This window comes from Ostrea edulis, chromosome 1, assembly GCF_947568905.1.
Source record: "Ostrea edulis chromosome 1, xbOstEdul1.1, whole genome shotgun sequence".
NCBI classification, from domain to species: domain Eukaryota; kingdom Metazoa; phylum Mollusca; class Bivalvia; order Ostreida; family Ostreidae; genus Ostrea; species Ostrea edulis.
The window spans coordinates 45,857,301-45,874,481 of NC_079164.1; the positions used below are offsets into that span (position 1 = coordinate 45,857,301).

A 17,181-nucleotide genomic window follows, 5' to 3' on the forward strand; every position below is an offset into this window, starting at 1 on the left:
TATTAAAATCTTTCAACCGCATTCATGTATATGTTTGTAAATCTTGAAAGAACCTAATACAGGACTTCCATTGTTCATGATTAAATATATGTCAAACTCTGGGAGAAAGCTAAAATAGGCTGTTTCTGCTGCCCAATCCTATTCATGTACCAAATAGGTATTGTTTAAATTGAACCTGATCAAAACACACATGTACATGTAATCATGTATATGTAGCTTCGCTTAAACGGTAGAGCCGTCAACATATTAAAAAAAATTAAATACTTCCTTCCAAACCACACTCTTATCAACCCTCGATTAATATCTGTCATCGAGTTGATATAATAAGTCCATTGTTTCACAGGAAAGCCATTACTAGTAGTAAGTAAGTAAGTAATTTTATTTATTATAGTGGCATGTGTACATATATTCATACATCCAATTTTATCACAATACACAAATCAATAAACACCCGGCCCGTCGGGCCTATATGCCACTTTAAACATTGATATAATAATATATAATGCAAATAATTGCGCATAATAACATTTTCTATAATTATATATACATACATGTGTATACATGTATAATAAGTATATAATGTATAAATAGCTCAGTTGTTGATTTTTCCAAATATAATAGATTGTCTAAGAGAAAAGGAGGAGTACAAGTATTTTGCTAGTTGTCTTGGGTAGTTTGTTATTAACATTCGAAGAACCTCTACATCTGACATTGACATTTGATCAAATCCCGTATTTTCAAACAAAGTTGTTCTGAGTTTAGAATACAATGGACAATAGAGTAAAAAATGAATTTCGTCTTCCACACAATTTAATGAACACAATGAGCATATTCTTTCAACAGCAGGTTCCCCATAATATCTTCCCGTCTCTATTCTTAAAGGTAAAATACCACATCTAAACTGCGACATAATTGACCTAAAGTATTTTGGCATATCCAATGTTACATAATTTTCTCGACCAAAGGTTGATTTTATAGACACATAAGTTCGCAATTTAGGTACTTTAAATACTTCATTTTTCCAGATATTTGAGTAATAGTAATGCATATTTGTTTGAAGAACATTCATGTCTATTAACAATTTTGAGTCAAAATAACTTTCCAGTTCCAAATTTTCTTTCAGAGCACTACACCAGTTGTTTCTACATATATCATAATACATTTCAAACACTTTTCTAGTAATGCGTTCACTGTCAAATAACAATACTCTATTCCAAAATCTTATCATATTAATCCATCGACGATATTGACTGGGTATCCACCCCGTATCTCCATAGATTGCCAATAAAGGCGCAAAACGATGTACTCCCAAAATATATCTAATGGCTCGATTTTGAACATTATCTATTGACTGGAATTTTCTGAACCCCCAAACACTGGACGAATAGTCTAATATAGGTAAAACGCAAGAGTAAAATAATTTTTCGTAAGCAGTGAATCCAAATTCTTTATTATTGTGTATTGTAGAAATAATTTTTCCAAGTGCCCGTCCTCCAGCTTTAGCAAGATTTTCTGCATTTTTTGTAAAATTTCCAGTGTAAGTAAATATGATTCCAAGATATTTATAGCTATCTACTATTTCTAATGTATTTGTTCCAATAGTGAATTCAAACTCTGTTCCTTTTGTTCTAGTTTTACGAAAGTGCATACATTTGGATTTTTCAGTATTTATCGTACTAGTATGTACGATTGTATCTATAACACACAATTTCATGTTGGACCTTGTCTAGTCCTATACATGGACTGCTTCTCGGTGAATAACGTATCATTTATCATGGTATACACATAATGTTAAGTACTATCGCTTGGATTGCCATGACGTCATGTAGCATTGTGACGTCACAATAAACAAAGAACAAATCGAGGTATTTCGGGAAAGTATAGTCTAATGGTAGAGGAAGACTGTATTCACAAAGTTGGAAACATGATGCAAGGGTCGTCAACTTCACCAGAAAAAAGCGGGAGGTATACAATAGAAAACAAATATCTAGATTCTATTGATATCATCAAATCAGAATTGTATCAACACGGATACCGCTTCGTTAAGTTTCTGGGTCAGGGAGGGTACGCCAAGGTCGTCCTCGCCGAAATCATGCCTGGCAAGTTAGCCCGCTACGAGGCTGATGCGGATTCGACAGGGAATGCCTGTGTTCTGTCGGTATGGTTTATCTTTTTTCTTCACCAAGCATTTATGCCACTCTTACTCTTTAATATATAATAAGTAGTAGTTACCTCATATTATATTGTTGGTTATGTGCAGATACCCGATGAGTGTGGTCATAATGACAAGAGGGAGCGTAGCTCCCGAGTGTCATTATGACCACGCCCATCGGGTATCTGAACATAATCAACAATATTGTATGGGGTAAGTGACTTGTATCATAGTTTACTATTATTCATTATATTTTATTATAGCTTTCGGAAGCGCGGTCGCCTGTTTACAATATGATGCCAATTGTTATGTCTTTACATTACACTTTGAGCACCATATATTTTTATCATAATGACTTTCTATCACCGAAAAATGTATGTTCATTAATCATTTTTAAAAGGCCGTTTTTAAAGTGCATATACACCATATATTTCTATCATAATGACTTTCTATCACCGAAAAATGTATGTGCATTAATTGTTTTTAAAAGGCCGTTTTTAAAGTGCATATAAATGTTTGGACTGTTGGTTTTAATATTTTTATTTAACATTTACGCATTCTCCGCCTTTTAGTAGCGGTATTGGCTTTAAAGAATTGAAATTTAAAAATTCAAATAAAATTCTAAGAACCCATATTCGTCCATTTTTCTGTTTAAAAATTTAGCAATATATTCAACTGATGATGGTGGTTACTCTTTTGAAAATCCTATTTGATATCCTTCATTCTAATACATATTTTGACTAAATTGGCTATAAAAACATTTACATGTATAAAGAATAGATTAAAAAAATGGTGAAACATAAGGGAGAAAAAAAATATTTAAGAATTGTAAGATGCGAAACCATAAAAGAAACACTAGTCTGATTCACTCTGTCCGCTAAATAAGTTTATCTCTCAAACGCGTTCTTATCACGTGACTGGGTCTTTTATAAAACTCTTTATAAATGATACCCGTATTTCTACGTACACGTGTTTCTCGACTTGAGGAGAATATGGAAATAGAAAGTCTTTTGGACGAGACCATTGAGTGTACATAACCCACGCCAAACTATGGTACAATATAACATAACCACCATTTATGCATATCAAGGTCATATGTTTAATGTTTACATGTAATATGCTTCGTTTATTGGCCTGGTTAGCTCAGTGGTCACCTTAGTCCGAAATATCTGACGTTTTCCTGGCTTTTTTTTTTTTTTTAATTCATATTTCGGACTATGGTCACATAACTAGTAATGCAAAGGTCCGGAGTTAGAAAGAGAGGTTACATATTGCAGGCGCGTAGCTGCCTATACGCAAATGCGTACACATTATTTGCTAAAAAAAAAAAAAAAAAAAAAAAAGAGAGAGAGAGAGAGCAATTCGGAGAAATTATTTTACATTTTTGTGTCATTGCCTTAAATGTAACTTTGCACTATGTATTTCCGATTTATGATTAACTCCAATCATCATGTCTATTCAATCCAATTTAAAAAGCTTCTTGAATTTCAAATCCCTAAAATCATCAACACTACCATCGCCGTCTTCATCAACACAAAGCTGTTCAGCAGTTCCGGAAAAATCCAATTCAAATGAATCAAATAACACACCGGATTATCCGGACATTGATTTACTCAGTGTGAGTGATCCCCGGGACACAAATGTAAAAAATGCTTTATTACAGGGGTTGTGGAAATAATTAGATGGTTTCCGATTTCCTCAAAGGTAAGAACTTACCAAATACTTATAATAATAATAGAGTGAATGTAATTGCAAATTCCCATCCCAAAATAAAGAGATATCAGTGGTGGATTCAAGGAGAGCCCCCCCCCCTCCTCCTCCCACAAATTTACAAAATAGCGTTAATAAAAATCCAGATTTGGCCAAAATGACTGAAATACTTCAATTTCATATGTGGGTCCCCCTTTCCGGAAATTATGTCTGTGTTGTACACGTATCCATAATTCCCTTATTAATACCTGGTCCAGCAAATGTCGAATCGATTTTAATGTACACCATTTATGTACATTAAGTAGACGGATTTGGAATACCCTTTGTTATTAGCAATATATACCATGTGTGTCTATACTCTACTCATACACCTGTCGGCAACAACTAATAAATAAATCAACGCAGTTCGTAAAGCAAGTGTCAATTTAACATTTGGTGATTTGGTAATATCAAGCCTCATAAAACAAATCTGTGATTCTTTTTCTGTCTTGTTTGAATTCGTTTGTTTCGGAAATTGACAGCCAAAAAACCCGTTGTATACTCAAAAAATTGGTGATTGTAATCAATAAAACCCAGGAGCTTTCGGGGGCTTCGCCTCCTGGGCCCCTATCAGGGCTTTGCCCTGGACCCACTGGGGGCCTCAAGGCGGCCCCCAGACCCCCTGCCTTACTTTGCGTACACTTCATTTTCTGTCTGGCTACGCGCCTGTATTGAATAGTAATATCATCTCAATGTATATGCAATGAAAATTATCAACAACGTCAAGATAAAAAGTATGGTGGTAATGTAAGGAGTTTGAGCAAGTGAAGGGCAAGTATAATTCTTAAAAAGCAAAGAGAAAGAGCTTTCAAATTTGTTCAAATGATTGATTGTATAGATTTGCTTAACGTATCTCTCAAGAATTTTTCACTCATATGAAGACGTCACCAAGACCGGTGAAAGGCTTCGATTTTGGGCCTATGCTCGGCGCTTATGGCCATTGAGCAGTGAGGGTTCTTTAGCGTGCCACACCTACTGTGACACGGGTCATCCGTTTTTAAGGTAATCTCCGCGTACCCGTGACATTCACACCTGATGCCGAGCGTTTGGCGATGGAACTGTTACTACCTGTTTTAATGACTTAGGTCTGTCGCGGCCGGATTCGAACCCCGGGCCTTCCGCATGCGGGGCGAACGCTCTAACCTCTCGGCCACAGGGTCATGCCCCCTTCAAAGGGGATATAATTACAAAAATAGGGTGGGACCATTTAAAAATATTCCTCTCAAGAACCATTGGGCAAGAAGAGCTGACATTTATCTGAAAGTTTCCTGATATAGTGCAAATTTCAAAACCTTCTCAAGAAACCGCCATTGTGGTCTAGAGGTAAGAGCGTTCGCCCCGCATGCGGAAAGCGGGGGTTCCAATCCCGTCCGCGACAGACCAAAGTCGTTAAAACAGGTAGTAACAGTTCCATCCCCAAACGCTCGGCATTAGGTGTGAATGTCACGGGTACTCGGAGATGACCTTGAAAACGGATGACCCGTGTCACAGTAAGTGTGGCACGCTAAAGAACCCTCACTGCTCAATGGCCATAAGCGCCAAGCACAGGCCCAAATTCGAAGCCCTTCACCGGTCTTGCTGACGTCTTCATATGAGTGAAAAATTCTTGAGAGATACGTTAAGCAAGATACAACCAATCTTTCTTCTCAAGAACCACTGGGATAGAAAGCACAAATTTACACGAAAGCTTCCTGACATAGTACAGATTAAAGTTAAAATCATAAACCCCCGGGTTAGGATGGAGCTAAAATAGGGGATAGAAGTTTTACATACATATATAGGGATTTTTAAAAAAAACTCTTGTTCTCAAGAACCATTGAGCCAGAGGAGCTGGAATTTACACGAAAGCTTTCTGACATAGTGCAGATTCATGTTTCTTAAAATCATGACCCTCGGAGGTAGGATAGGGCCACAATAGGGGATCAAAGTTTTACATACAAATATTTAGAAAAGTATTTTTTAAAATCTTCTGAAGAATCACTGGGCCAGAAACGTTTACAATGAAAGCTTCCTGACAGTGCTGATTCAAGTTTGTAAAAATTATGGCCCCTTAGGGTGGGTTGTGGCCACAAAAGGGATGAAAGCTTTACATGCGAATAAATAGGGAAAACATCTTTAAATAGGAGCCAAGGTGATTTATGTGAGCGATGTGGCCGATGGGCCTCTAATTAATTCAGCGGTGTATTTAAAAAGTATATCATACGACATTTAAGGAATTCGATGCATTTTTACTGTCCCGGGCTGGAATGTTTACTCTAAATTGGCGTTAGAAAAAACTCGGAACATCCGAAGTCGGATAATTTGGAAATATTAATAAACGCGCATTTTAGTTCTCGAAAAGCTTTTTTGTTGCAATTAAAAAGATTATTCTTATTGATATTAATAGGAAAATATGTCTGAATAAAAATGAATGTCAAAAATCATCCCTATAGAAGCAAAATGCGTGTTAGATGCAGCTAAATGCGTATTTACTAATTTTTCCCACTTCGGATATTCGATTATTTTGTTTTACCGCTAATAGAAGAAAACAGATAATTCAAACTTAATTCTCCTGGTAAGATGTACCGCAAAGTTCCCACCATTCCTTGATTCTTTGGCCATATTGCGAAACTCTGATTCACTTATGGCATACTCGTCTGGGATTCCTGTGGGATCTGCAGATGTTTCCTCCCTTGGCTTCGACACAGGCAGCTTGGTGGAGTAGCTCCTCGCGATGTCTATGATGGTGTCTGTGTTGCAGTTCCCCTTACGAATCAGTCTCCAGTGTTATGATGCGCTGATTGGCGACGTCAAGTTTCTTTAGAATGGCCTCCTGTTGCTGGCGCTGGGCAATCAACTTTTTCATTATCGCAGGTTGTAATCCAACTCCTTCTGACGGGCGACATGACCGAAACCTGACAGAAGTTGACAAATTGTACATTAATGTTACGGTTGTGGAAATACTAGTAACTTGCCTGTTTTAGTGAATCCAGGCATATTTGAGTTTCCGGTATGAACACGTTTTCCAGTATCAAGACATGAAGGTTTGTGAAGAGAAGTGGATGTAGGCTATGCCTGTCCACTTCTCTAAAGAGAATAGTGAAGTACAAAAAATTAGACCTATGCTTAGCGCTCAGGACCGTAGCAGTGAGGGCTCTCTATCGTGCCAATTCTTGCCGCGCACGGGACAGGTCATATCCGAAAGACCCCTGCTTCTCTCTTCTAAATGCTGAGATTTTGGCGAAGGAGCAATCACTACCTATTCTAAAGTCTTAGGTTTGAAGCGTCGATGGCACAAGCGGGGCTCGAGTTCACAACCTCCCGGATACGAAGCGAACGCTCCACCACCGAGCTACCACGATCGGTTGAGAATTATGGTGAAAATGTTAATCTAACATGTAGTCAAACTCGTTTGAGTGAAAAATATGTTTTTGTATTGAACTTTTCATGTTAATTTCCCTAAAGGTGTTGCGTGAAAGATCGATGCGTAGCGCAATGATGAAAAAGTTTTGTCCAATTTTTCGATTGATACATGCACCAAATAAAGAACTATAAGTTTTTATTTCTTATCATTTAATTGTTTTTAAAATAGAAAAACAAAAAGCTTGACATGGCGAGTAGGAATACCTATTCGTAACAATGAAAATAACATTAAAACTGGCTGTGCGTTTGGGTGATGTAGAGTTACTGTGCAGAATTAAATGGATTACACGCCAAATTAAAGGTGCAATGGTTGAAAGCTGAATTAGATATAAAGGAAGAGAACAAGTGGTGACTGGATGTATGCCGCATTGCGTTCGAGACGTTGAACACTGGTTGTGTCGTAGGAACGGTGAAATGCGACTCGGCTCCATTTCAATATCAAGTATTAATATCTCTCAGATTAAAAGTCGTTGCTTTCGAACTCGTAAAGCAGACGATACATACCGGAAACTTACAATCGGTGTGGAAATTCCCGTTCTATCGAATAGCGCTTAGATTAGAACGGGGAAGACGCATTCCATAGAAAAGTAGTCCCACGTGCTACATGTAAATGCAGATGAACTCCGGATGATTATCTATTTTTTTGTTTTTGAACTAAGAAATAAAACGAATTTTTTATCCGATATTTTTTTGTTATTGGACTAAGAAATAAAACGAATTTTTCATCCAATCAGCATCGTTGTTAAGTCATCACTTTAAAAGTTATTAAATGGTTTAGGCATCATCTTGAAGTAATTTATACATTCACTAGTGGGTTTTATGGTTTAAGTCCGTTTCGAAATTTAGGTGAACATTGGCGCCACATATGGCCTTTATCCTACCTTCTGTAATCAATGTTAACGAAATGTTTAAATTCGCCAACGCAACACGTGTACCTGATACTGAATATGTTAATTTATAAAGGAATTACAAAGCGAATCTCTGAAGGAGATATTTTCTGTATATTAATAAAAACAGGGGATGCTTACTCCTCCTAGGCACCTGATCCCACCTCTGGTGTGTCCAGGGGTCCGTGTTTGCCCACCTATCTATTTTGTATTGCTTGTAGGAGTTATGAGATTGATCACTGTTCGTTATCTTCACCTTGCATTACCAGTTTAGACCTCCATTTTCAGAGAGTTCTCTGCAGTCATTTTTTAAAAATCTTCTTCACAATCAGGTTGCCATTAAGGTAATAAGCAAAGAAAAAGTACCTCAAGATTTCATCGATGAGTGCCTTCCAAGAGAATTGGAAAATCACTCCAAGCTTCACTCACATCAACACGTGGTAAGATATTTGTTTTCCAAGTAATTTTTCTCATTTATACAGAAAGGTTTAAGATCAACAATTACCAGAGAAAATATATTGGATACTCATGACATTACAGTGAAGATGTAACAAGTAATTTAATAAGATATTTTAACACATCGTCTTGTAGGTACGCATATACGAAACCATGCAGACACGCGAAAATGCGTACATAGTGATGGATTATTGTCCGAATGGCGATTTGGTGGACTTGATCAATCGACACGTGAGAGGAGATGAAATAGGAATTGGCGAGCCTAAATCTAAAAAACTTTTCAAACAGCTCTGCGAGGCCGTACATCACATGCACAGTGCTGGTATTGTACACAGGTAATATCTCTCTCTCTCTCTTTCTCCCTCCCTCCCTCTCTCTCTCTCTCTCTCTCTCTCTCTCTCTCTCTCTCTCACATTTTTCACGCACATGCATGTATTATAACATATTTTCAATTGTAGGGATTTAAAATGTGAAAACATTTTGCTTGACAAAGACAACAATATACAGCTAACCGGTGAGTAATATTTTATGGTTATTCGAGATTTGTTCTGCGGTACATACATGTATACTAGGTATAAATGAGTTAACATTGATTATTTCATTGTATCTAGATTTTGGGTTTTCTGAACGTTGCAACGAAAGTAACCAGATGCTGAAAACCCGTTGTGGAACATTTTCATATACTGCTCCGGAAGTGATGACTGCCGACTCTTACAACGGTTTCCAATCTGATATTTGGAGTTTGTATGTTATTAATCCTTAAGTATATTCATTTTCATTGTAAATACAAGTAAAACTTTAGACTAGTTTATTTACATTATGATGAATATTAGACAAGTTATGTACCCCCTCTGTCAGGGGGAGACATGTTGTCTTTTGTACTCTCCGTCCGTCCGTCTGTCACAAAATCTTGTGAACACTTCTTCTCCTATATGGATTATCGGATAGAATTGAGACTTTGGACAATGCTTCATTGCCATTTGTAGATGTACATATTATCGGGACAGGAGGATCCAATTATTTTCCTAAAAGATATAGTGGATCTAAGAGGAGTGGAAGATGTGAAGTATTTTGTGAACACTTCCCCTTTTATGTGGCTTATTGGATAGATATGAAACTTTGTCCAATATTTCATTGCCATTTGTAGATGTGCATATTGTCGGGACAGGAAGATTCAAGTTATAGTGGATGAAATGGGCGGGGTGGGGGTGGGTGAAGGTTGTTAAAATAGCTTGTGAACGCTTCTCCTATATGGCTTATTCGATAGACTTGAAATTTTGTACGATACGTCAAGATGTGCATTTTGCAGAGACAGGAGGATCCGATTGTTGTCCTTAAAGTTATAGTGATTCTGAGGGGTGGAGGGTGTAAAATAGTTTGTGAACACTTCTCCTATGTGGTTTATCGGAGTTCATATTGTGTATGTTCCTGCTCATGCTTTCTCCTCTATACCATGCAGTGAATTAAAAGGGAAGAGGTTTTATTTGGAGCACTTCCAATTTGGGAAGCTGGGGAGACATTTGTTTTTTTTATAAAAACAATCTCTAGTTTGTTCATATTATTATGATGAATATTTTATACTCTACAGTGGATTCAGTTTTCAAATGGGATTAATCTCCCTGAATCAAACCGGGAAAAAATTGTTTGCTGTCTTACTCGGTATAACACGGTATTAAAAATAGTAGGGGGCTTAATAGATTCGCATAGTTTGATAAAGAATGACTTAATTGAATGAAAATTTCTTTATGATATTGATTCCGAGTAAACACATTAAAAGAATTCCGTGATGCATGATGATAAATATTAAAATTGTTATTTTGGATAAGTAAAACTACATGCAACACTAAAATAAAAAAAATCTTTTTGTAAGGTGTTCAATATATAATAACGACCATAAAGGAATGTGATTTTTGTAATCATGGTATCAATTTGAAGGGTTTATTAAATAAAAACCTGTGGTGGCATGCCAGCGGTAGAGCGTTTGCATCGTAACCGTGAAGTCATGAGTTCAACCACTCGTGCCATGGCCAAACATACGTCCAGTGATTGCTTCTATACAGGGTGTTGCTAAAACGCGGAACGGGAAACGGAACGGAATAAATTAGAATGATTAATGTAGCTAAAATAACACCAAAAATCGGGGTGTACTTTATTATGATTAAAATCAAAATTTTAAGAATTTGTTTACAAGCGGTAAAACAATTTTATCTTAAAATTCTGCTTCATAAATTGATAAAGCGAAGTTAAACGTTTGTGTAAGAATTTACATGTACAAAGCTTTTTACAAGAATTTTAAAATGTCGGCATTGACAGATGTGTTAACGAGCAGCGACACCTATGGGTAGAGAATGGAAAGAATACACGTACTTTATATCCCCACGCCTTCGTTGGCAAAATATCATTCACGCACATCTACATGTAAATTTACACATAATACAGTGTTTGTGTATACTTACAGCAGGAAGTGTGGTATGTGTATAACATCTACTGTAACAGTTCATGATCTTATTCAGTCAGCAAGTTAAACATCCTGTGTTTTATATATTCTTTTTTAACTAACAGATACTTTGTTACCGCAGCACTCCAATCCTATATAGGGAAGACTTCTAGCAGTTTATTTCTAAACTAAATACTTGTATCTTAGTATTCAGATTAATAATGAGATGACCATTTGATCCCATTCAAGCATAAATTGTATGTTAGTATTTTAGCTATATCGTATCTGTCAATTTCTCATACTATGGATCGTAAACTTCACCTTAGTTTTCATTGGTTCTGTTTCAATCTTTCTTTCCCGCTGTATCTCTTCGAGTTCAACACTGATACGCAGTATATCGGTAAATGTATGAACTTTCACATCAATTCATCCCAAAATAAGGCAAACCTCTGTGTATCTTTTCTACTGATTATTCACAAAAAAGTTGACATTAAAACTAAAAATGTTCATCAAAACGTAATTGTGTGGTTTTTAACAGTAGGTCTTGTCTTTTTTCTTTTTCCTCTTAAGTGTAATCGATGCTGGATGACAGAAACTTACGGGAGATTTTATCCTCCTCTCCCTAACTATTTGAACAGACATCGGTCTTTTAATCTTGCATCTTACGTTATATTTATTGATATCATATACAGTAAATAAAACTTTATTATTAGGAAGTGACTTGGAATTCCAAATTAAATGTTCCTTATGAAAGTAACATAAATGATCTCTCTCTATATTGAAAATTAGATAATGATTTTACGAATGCAAGCGTAACCCGCCATGCTGAATAGTTGACCAAAGACCAAAGAGTAGCGGTTGATAATTTCAAACTCATTATTACGAATGTGTTTATAATAATTATAGTGTTTTAAATTAATTATGAAATTATTTTCTCATTGTGACTCGTAACATCGTGAGTACGTCAGTACCGTGCCGTGCTCTCACTTCAGGACTAACAAATCACAATTCAAAAATAATAAGATTGCTTTATCAAAACAAAATAATGTGATTTCCACTTTAAATTTGATTATTTTTATTGATTTGTGTTTTTTACCTTTTCCTTTCTTTCCGAAATGCACCCTTGACAATAGCGTGGCCTAGGGCCTAGTTGTCAACAATGTAACGTACTATAATTTGTCTAATCCAAAAATAAATAATAATTGCACTGTTTAGTTTAGAAAAAAGCGCCAATTACAGATGTATAAAGGAATAACATTACAAAACAGTTTGTAGACAGCGACCTGTATAAACATTATTTACTTGCAATATTGCCGATTTCATTTGGGTATTTACATCGCTAGGGCCTATACATGTATGTATGCACTGGTGGCGAAAACATACAAAGGTCGGGAAATTTGTCAACAACGATTTAACTGTTGCCCATGGTGAACAAATTAGGCCCCTAAAAGCTGATTTTTAAAATAATATCTCTCTACTTTCACAATGAGTTGGTCGAAGAAGGGCGCATGTGACGTCACTGTACCACGTGACTACCTAACTAATTAACTAGATTTTTTGAAATCTGGGCTTAGATTTAAATCTGTATTGTGGTTAATTATCGCAATATTTCAGCGAACGAACTATTAGAATTAATTACTATAAGCATAAAGAAGAAAAAATGCATGCAATTTGTATAGTATTACTTTGAAAATATGAGATGTGTCCTGTAAGGGCAAAATTATGAGTGCACACAGTTTCTTCTCAACAAACGCAACAATCGAATGGCAATTGAACGACAAACAGAAGACATGCTATATTGTAAACAATAGTCTGATTTCTTGGACATTACCAAGTACTCTACAACCTAATTTCGATAAAACAGTTAAAAAGCCAGAACAGTCCCTGACCATTTGATATCTGACACATTGGACTGTTTTTAACTTACGATGTATTACTAAATTTCAGGATCCGTTTCATCACGAAATCATAAAAGCTTTCTTGTGTTTATCCATGTATTTGTACATATCAGTAACTGGTGATGAACAGTGACTTCTATAATCACGGAAAAAAATCAAGAACATGGAAAATATCAGATGAATATCGTATTTACAAATTTATCGATGTGTCAGATCGTTGGTCTCGGGAGGGGTGGGGTGTCCTTCATTGAACGAGATGCATAGAAGTCGCATAATTATAAATCTTTATAGAATGATAAATATGGGCCTAGTGAAAACTTTTAAAAGCATAACTAGCACTGATCACCTACACAATTTTTTACTGATCATGTTGTAAACCAATCGCAACTTCTTGGGTTTTTCGGCTTTTCGGAAAGCCCCGATAATGTGCAATTGGTTGTAGACCTAAACGCCTATGATGTTGCCTCGTTCTGGGCGCTTTTTTCTGGAAATTTCCATAAGACTGATTCAAGACTAAAATGACGGATTGAAGAAACGAACAGGTATATTTTATTTATTCAAGAATTATCAAAACTTTTTTCTTCTGCATGATCACAAGCAAGCATCGATAAGCAGTGAATTTACTTCATATCGTATTATCTTTAAATTGTGTAATTTTAAAAATGGCTTAGTTCCACCAAAGCGTGTCCACCGCTTTACTTTCATTTTAGTTATTTCAAGGTAGTTTATTGAAAACGAAAATAAGTTTTAAATTAATTTCAAGATATTTACTAATCAACTAAGATTCTATTATACACTGTAGCTTACGGATCCCGTGGAGATGCGAGTTAGAATAGGTCCTCATTACCCCTTGCTTGTCGTAAGAGGCGATTAAATGGGGCGATCCGCAAAAACCGAGGCCCAATGTCATAGCAGGTGTGACACGGTAAATATTCCTTCCTGCTTAAAGACAGTAAGCGCCGAGCATAGCCCTAAATTTTGCAACCCTTCACTGGAAATGGTGACGCCTCCATATGAGTGAAAGATTCTCAAGAGGGACGGTAAACCATATACAACCAACCAAATGACTTCACCACTTATTTGAAACAACATTAAAGGTCCAAGCAGTAACTCAGGACAAGCCTTTCAGAGTTTAGTGGCCGACTTTATTCATTTATAAGTATAAAAGATTAATTCATTATCGCTACATACTAGGCAACATTGCACAAAGTGAACTTGTTACTGTAGACCTACATTCAGAGCTATTTATAATTATACCATCACAGTTCTAAAGAGACTTAATACCTGGTACATTGGATTGTCAGCCATTTGTGTTTGATGTATTCTTACATGCACTTAAATCTATCAGGATACTGATAATTCTTTCTACAAACTGTGATAATAGGCCGCCATATTTCTTTGTGTAGATAAGTATAGTCTTGACATTCTAATGTGGAGTTCGACGACATGGCAATAGGTACATGTAGTTCATACTAGTATCTTTTGAGAACAAATATTTTGCTAAGTAGTACTAAACAGTATATTTTCTACTTGTTAACGATTTTGCTACTGACTGAAAATTAAAGGGCATGGACACGATTTGATCGGGACATTTTCGAATTTATGATTTCCATTTTTAATGTTTACAATGCTTAACTAGGGTATTTCGAATAGTCAGCAAACATTTTAATGTCAATTGTTGAGTTACAAGAGATACACAGAGCTAACAATTCTTTGTTATGTAAACAAGGCTCGTGCCATGTTTGTTTTGTTTACTATTTAAATGATTTCGTCTAAAGCAGACTTTTTCAAATTAAAAATTAATTCTGAACACAATTACTATAAACAGTTTCTAGTGTTTGTCACATTTCATTTAGTTTTAAACATGATATTTCCCATTAAGCAATCTATATGTAAAGAAAAAACATGACACGAGTCTTGTTTACATAACAATGAATTGCGAGTGCTGTGCTATTCAAATTTTTTGCTGACCATAGTTAGAAACACCTTAGTGAAGCATTGTAGACGTTAAACATGGAAAATTAAATTTGAAAATTTTCACTTCAATTCATGTCCATGCCCCTTTAAAGCAAATCATTTATTACTTTTAAAGTCAGATGTATAATTATTATAAATGGTTGTTTTGGTGTCAATCAATTTAAAGATAATGTTTTCTGTGGTATCTGTACGTGGTAAAGATAATATTTGTATGATATAGTTCAGAGAAAATATTGACACAAACATATTTGTTTGTAATAATAGATAATTAAAATTGTTTAGCATTGATTCAGATTGTGTGCATCAGAAGGTTTGTAATCATAGATAATTAAAATTGTTTAGCATTGATTCAGATTTGTGTGCATCAGAAGGTTTGTAATAATACATTATTAAAATTGTTTAACATTGATTCAGATTGTGTGCATCAGAAGGTTTGTAATCATAGATAATTAAAATTGTTTAGCATTGATTCAGATTGAGTGCATCAGAAAGTTTGCAATAATACATAAATAAAACTGTTAAGCATTGATTCAGATTGTGTTTGTCAGAAGGTTTGTATTAATAGATAATTAAAATTGTTTAGCATTGATTCAGATTGTGTGCATCAGAAGGTTTGTAATCATAGATAATTAAAATTGTTTAGCATTGATTCAGATTGTGTGCATCAGAAGGTTTGTAATAATACATAATTAAAATTGTTTAACATTGATTCAGATTGTGTGCATCAGAAGGTTTGTAATCATAGATAATTAAAATTGTTTAGCATTGATTCAGATTGAGTGCATCAGAAAGTTTGCAATAATACATAAATAAAACTGTTAAGCATTGATTCAGATTGTATTTGTCAGAAGGTTTGTATTAATAGATAATTAAAATTGTTTAGCATTGATTCAGATTGTGTGCATCAGAAGGTTTGTAATAATAGATATTTAGAATTGTTTAGCATTGATTCAGATTGTGTGCATCAGAAGGTTTTGTGAAAGGAATTGAATTTTATATCTTACTACGTCATATTCATGACGTCATATATCTGTACCCAGACAAGATTGTATGATTGATTGTATATTGTTTAACGTCCTGCTGGCGAATTTATCACTCATATGGAGACGTCAAAGATTGCCGGTGAAGGGCAGCACACCTGCTGTGATACGGTGTCTCGGTTATTGCGGTCTCATCGAAAGGACCGACCCAGCAGTCACCTCTTACGAAAAGCAAGGGAATCTGAGGATCTATTCTAACCCGGGTCCCCACGGGACTCCAGACAAGATATGATCATAAAATTTCATTGTGCAATATGGCGTATGTATGATTGTTATTTTAAATTATGTTCTCAGTTTTGAAATGTTTTTATTTGGATCTAAAATCTCATGGATGGTCACACACACTGCAGATGTAGGGACTTTGAAATATCCTACACTAAATCGTATTAAAGCAATAATAGGTCTAAATCTGAAAATTTTATTACACTCGTTTTCAGAGGAGTCACTTTGTTTGCCTTGGTGAATGGTCGTTTTCCATACAATCATTTACAACTCTCGGCAATGGACGCAGACATGAAGATGCAGAGGTTGCAGTTTCGGCAAAACGTTTCATCTGGTAATGTCGAATAAGTTGATGACATAAATGTCGCATTTATTAGTAAATTATAGTTCAATAACTCCGTTTACCTGATCAGGATATGGGGCTCACGGCGGGTGTGACCGGTCAACAGGGGATGCTTACTCCTCCTAAGCACCTGATCCCACCTCTGGTGTGTCCAGGGGTCCGTGTTTGCCCAACTATCTATTTTGTATTGCTTATAGGAGTTATGAGATTGATCACTGTTCGTTATCTTCACCTTGCATCTAATTGACATAAAGTTAACATCACCACACAAGGTGTCCTTGTGAGTAGGTTAAGTTAAAGGGATACATGTACTCAATATATCAATGCAAGATTTTTCCTTTCTGATAGACTGCATAAAGTTGATAAAGAAGATGCTGCAATTTGCTCCAAATAATCGTCCATCTATCCGAGAGGTACTGGATGATTTTTGGTTAACTGGAAGGAAACCAATTCCAAAACAATTGAATCGTCCTAAATGGGAGGCGAGTGACCAAAATATTTCATTTTATCAATGTAAAAAACGTTTTTCCATGCAACTTTAAATGGTGTATTGATATTTTTATGGCAAATACTTGTACTATAGCATTTGTTTTTATTCTGCAGAGTAAACTGGCATTT

The 17,181-nt window shown here is 35.6% G+C and overlaps 1 protein-coding gene across 1 annotated transcript; it reads left to right on the forward strand.

Moving 5' to 3' along the window:
* Nucleotides 1-1,888: 1,888 nt before the first annotated feature.
* LOC125651383 (testis-specific serine/threonine-protein kinase 5-like) lies at nucleotides 1,889-17,171 on the forward strand. Its single transcript, XM_048879975.2, has 8 exons — nucleotides 1,889-2,158; nucleotides 8,523-8,630; nucleotides 8,782-8,981; nucleotides 9,105-9,160; nucleotides 9,258-9,390; nucleotides 16,436-16,554; nucleotides 16,912-17,049; nucleotides 17,167-17,171. Exons 1-8 carry the CDS (start codon nucleotides 1,889-1,891, stop codon nucleotides 17,169-17,171), a joined length of 1,029 nt encoding a protein of 342 aa, XP_048735932.1.
* The last annotated feature ends 10 nt before the right edge of the window (nucleotides 17,172-17,181 follow it).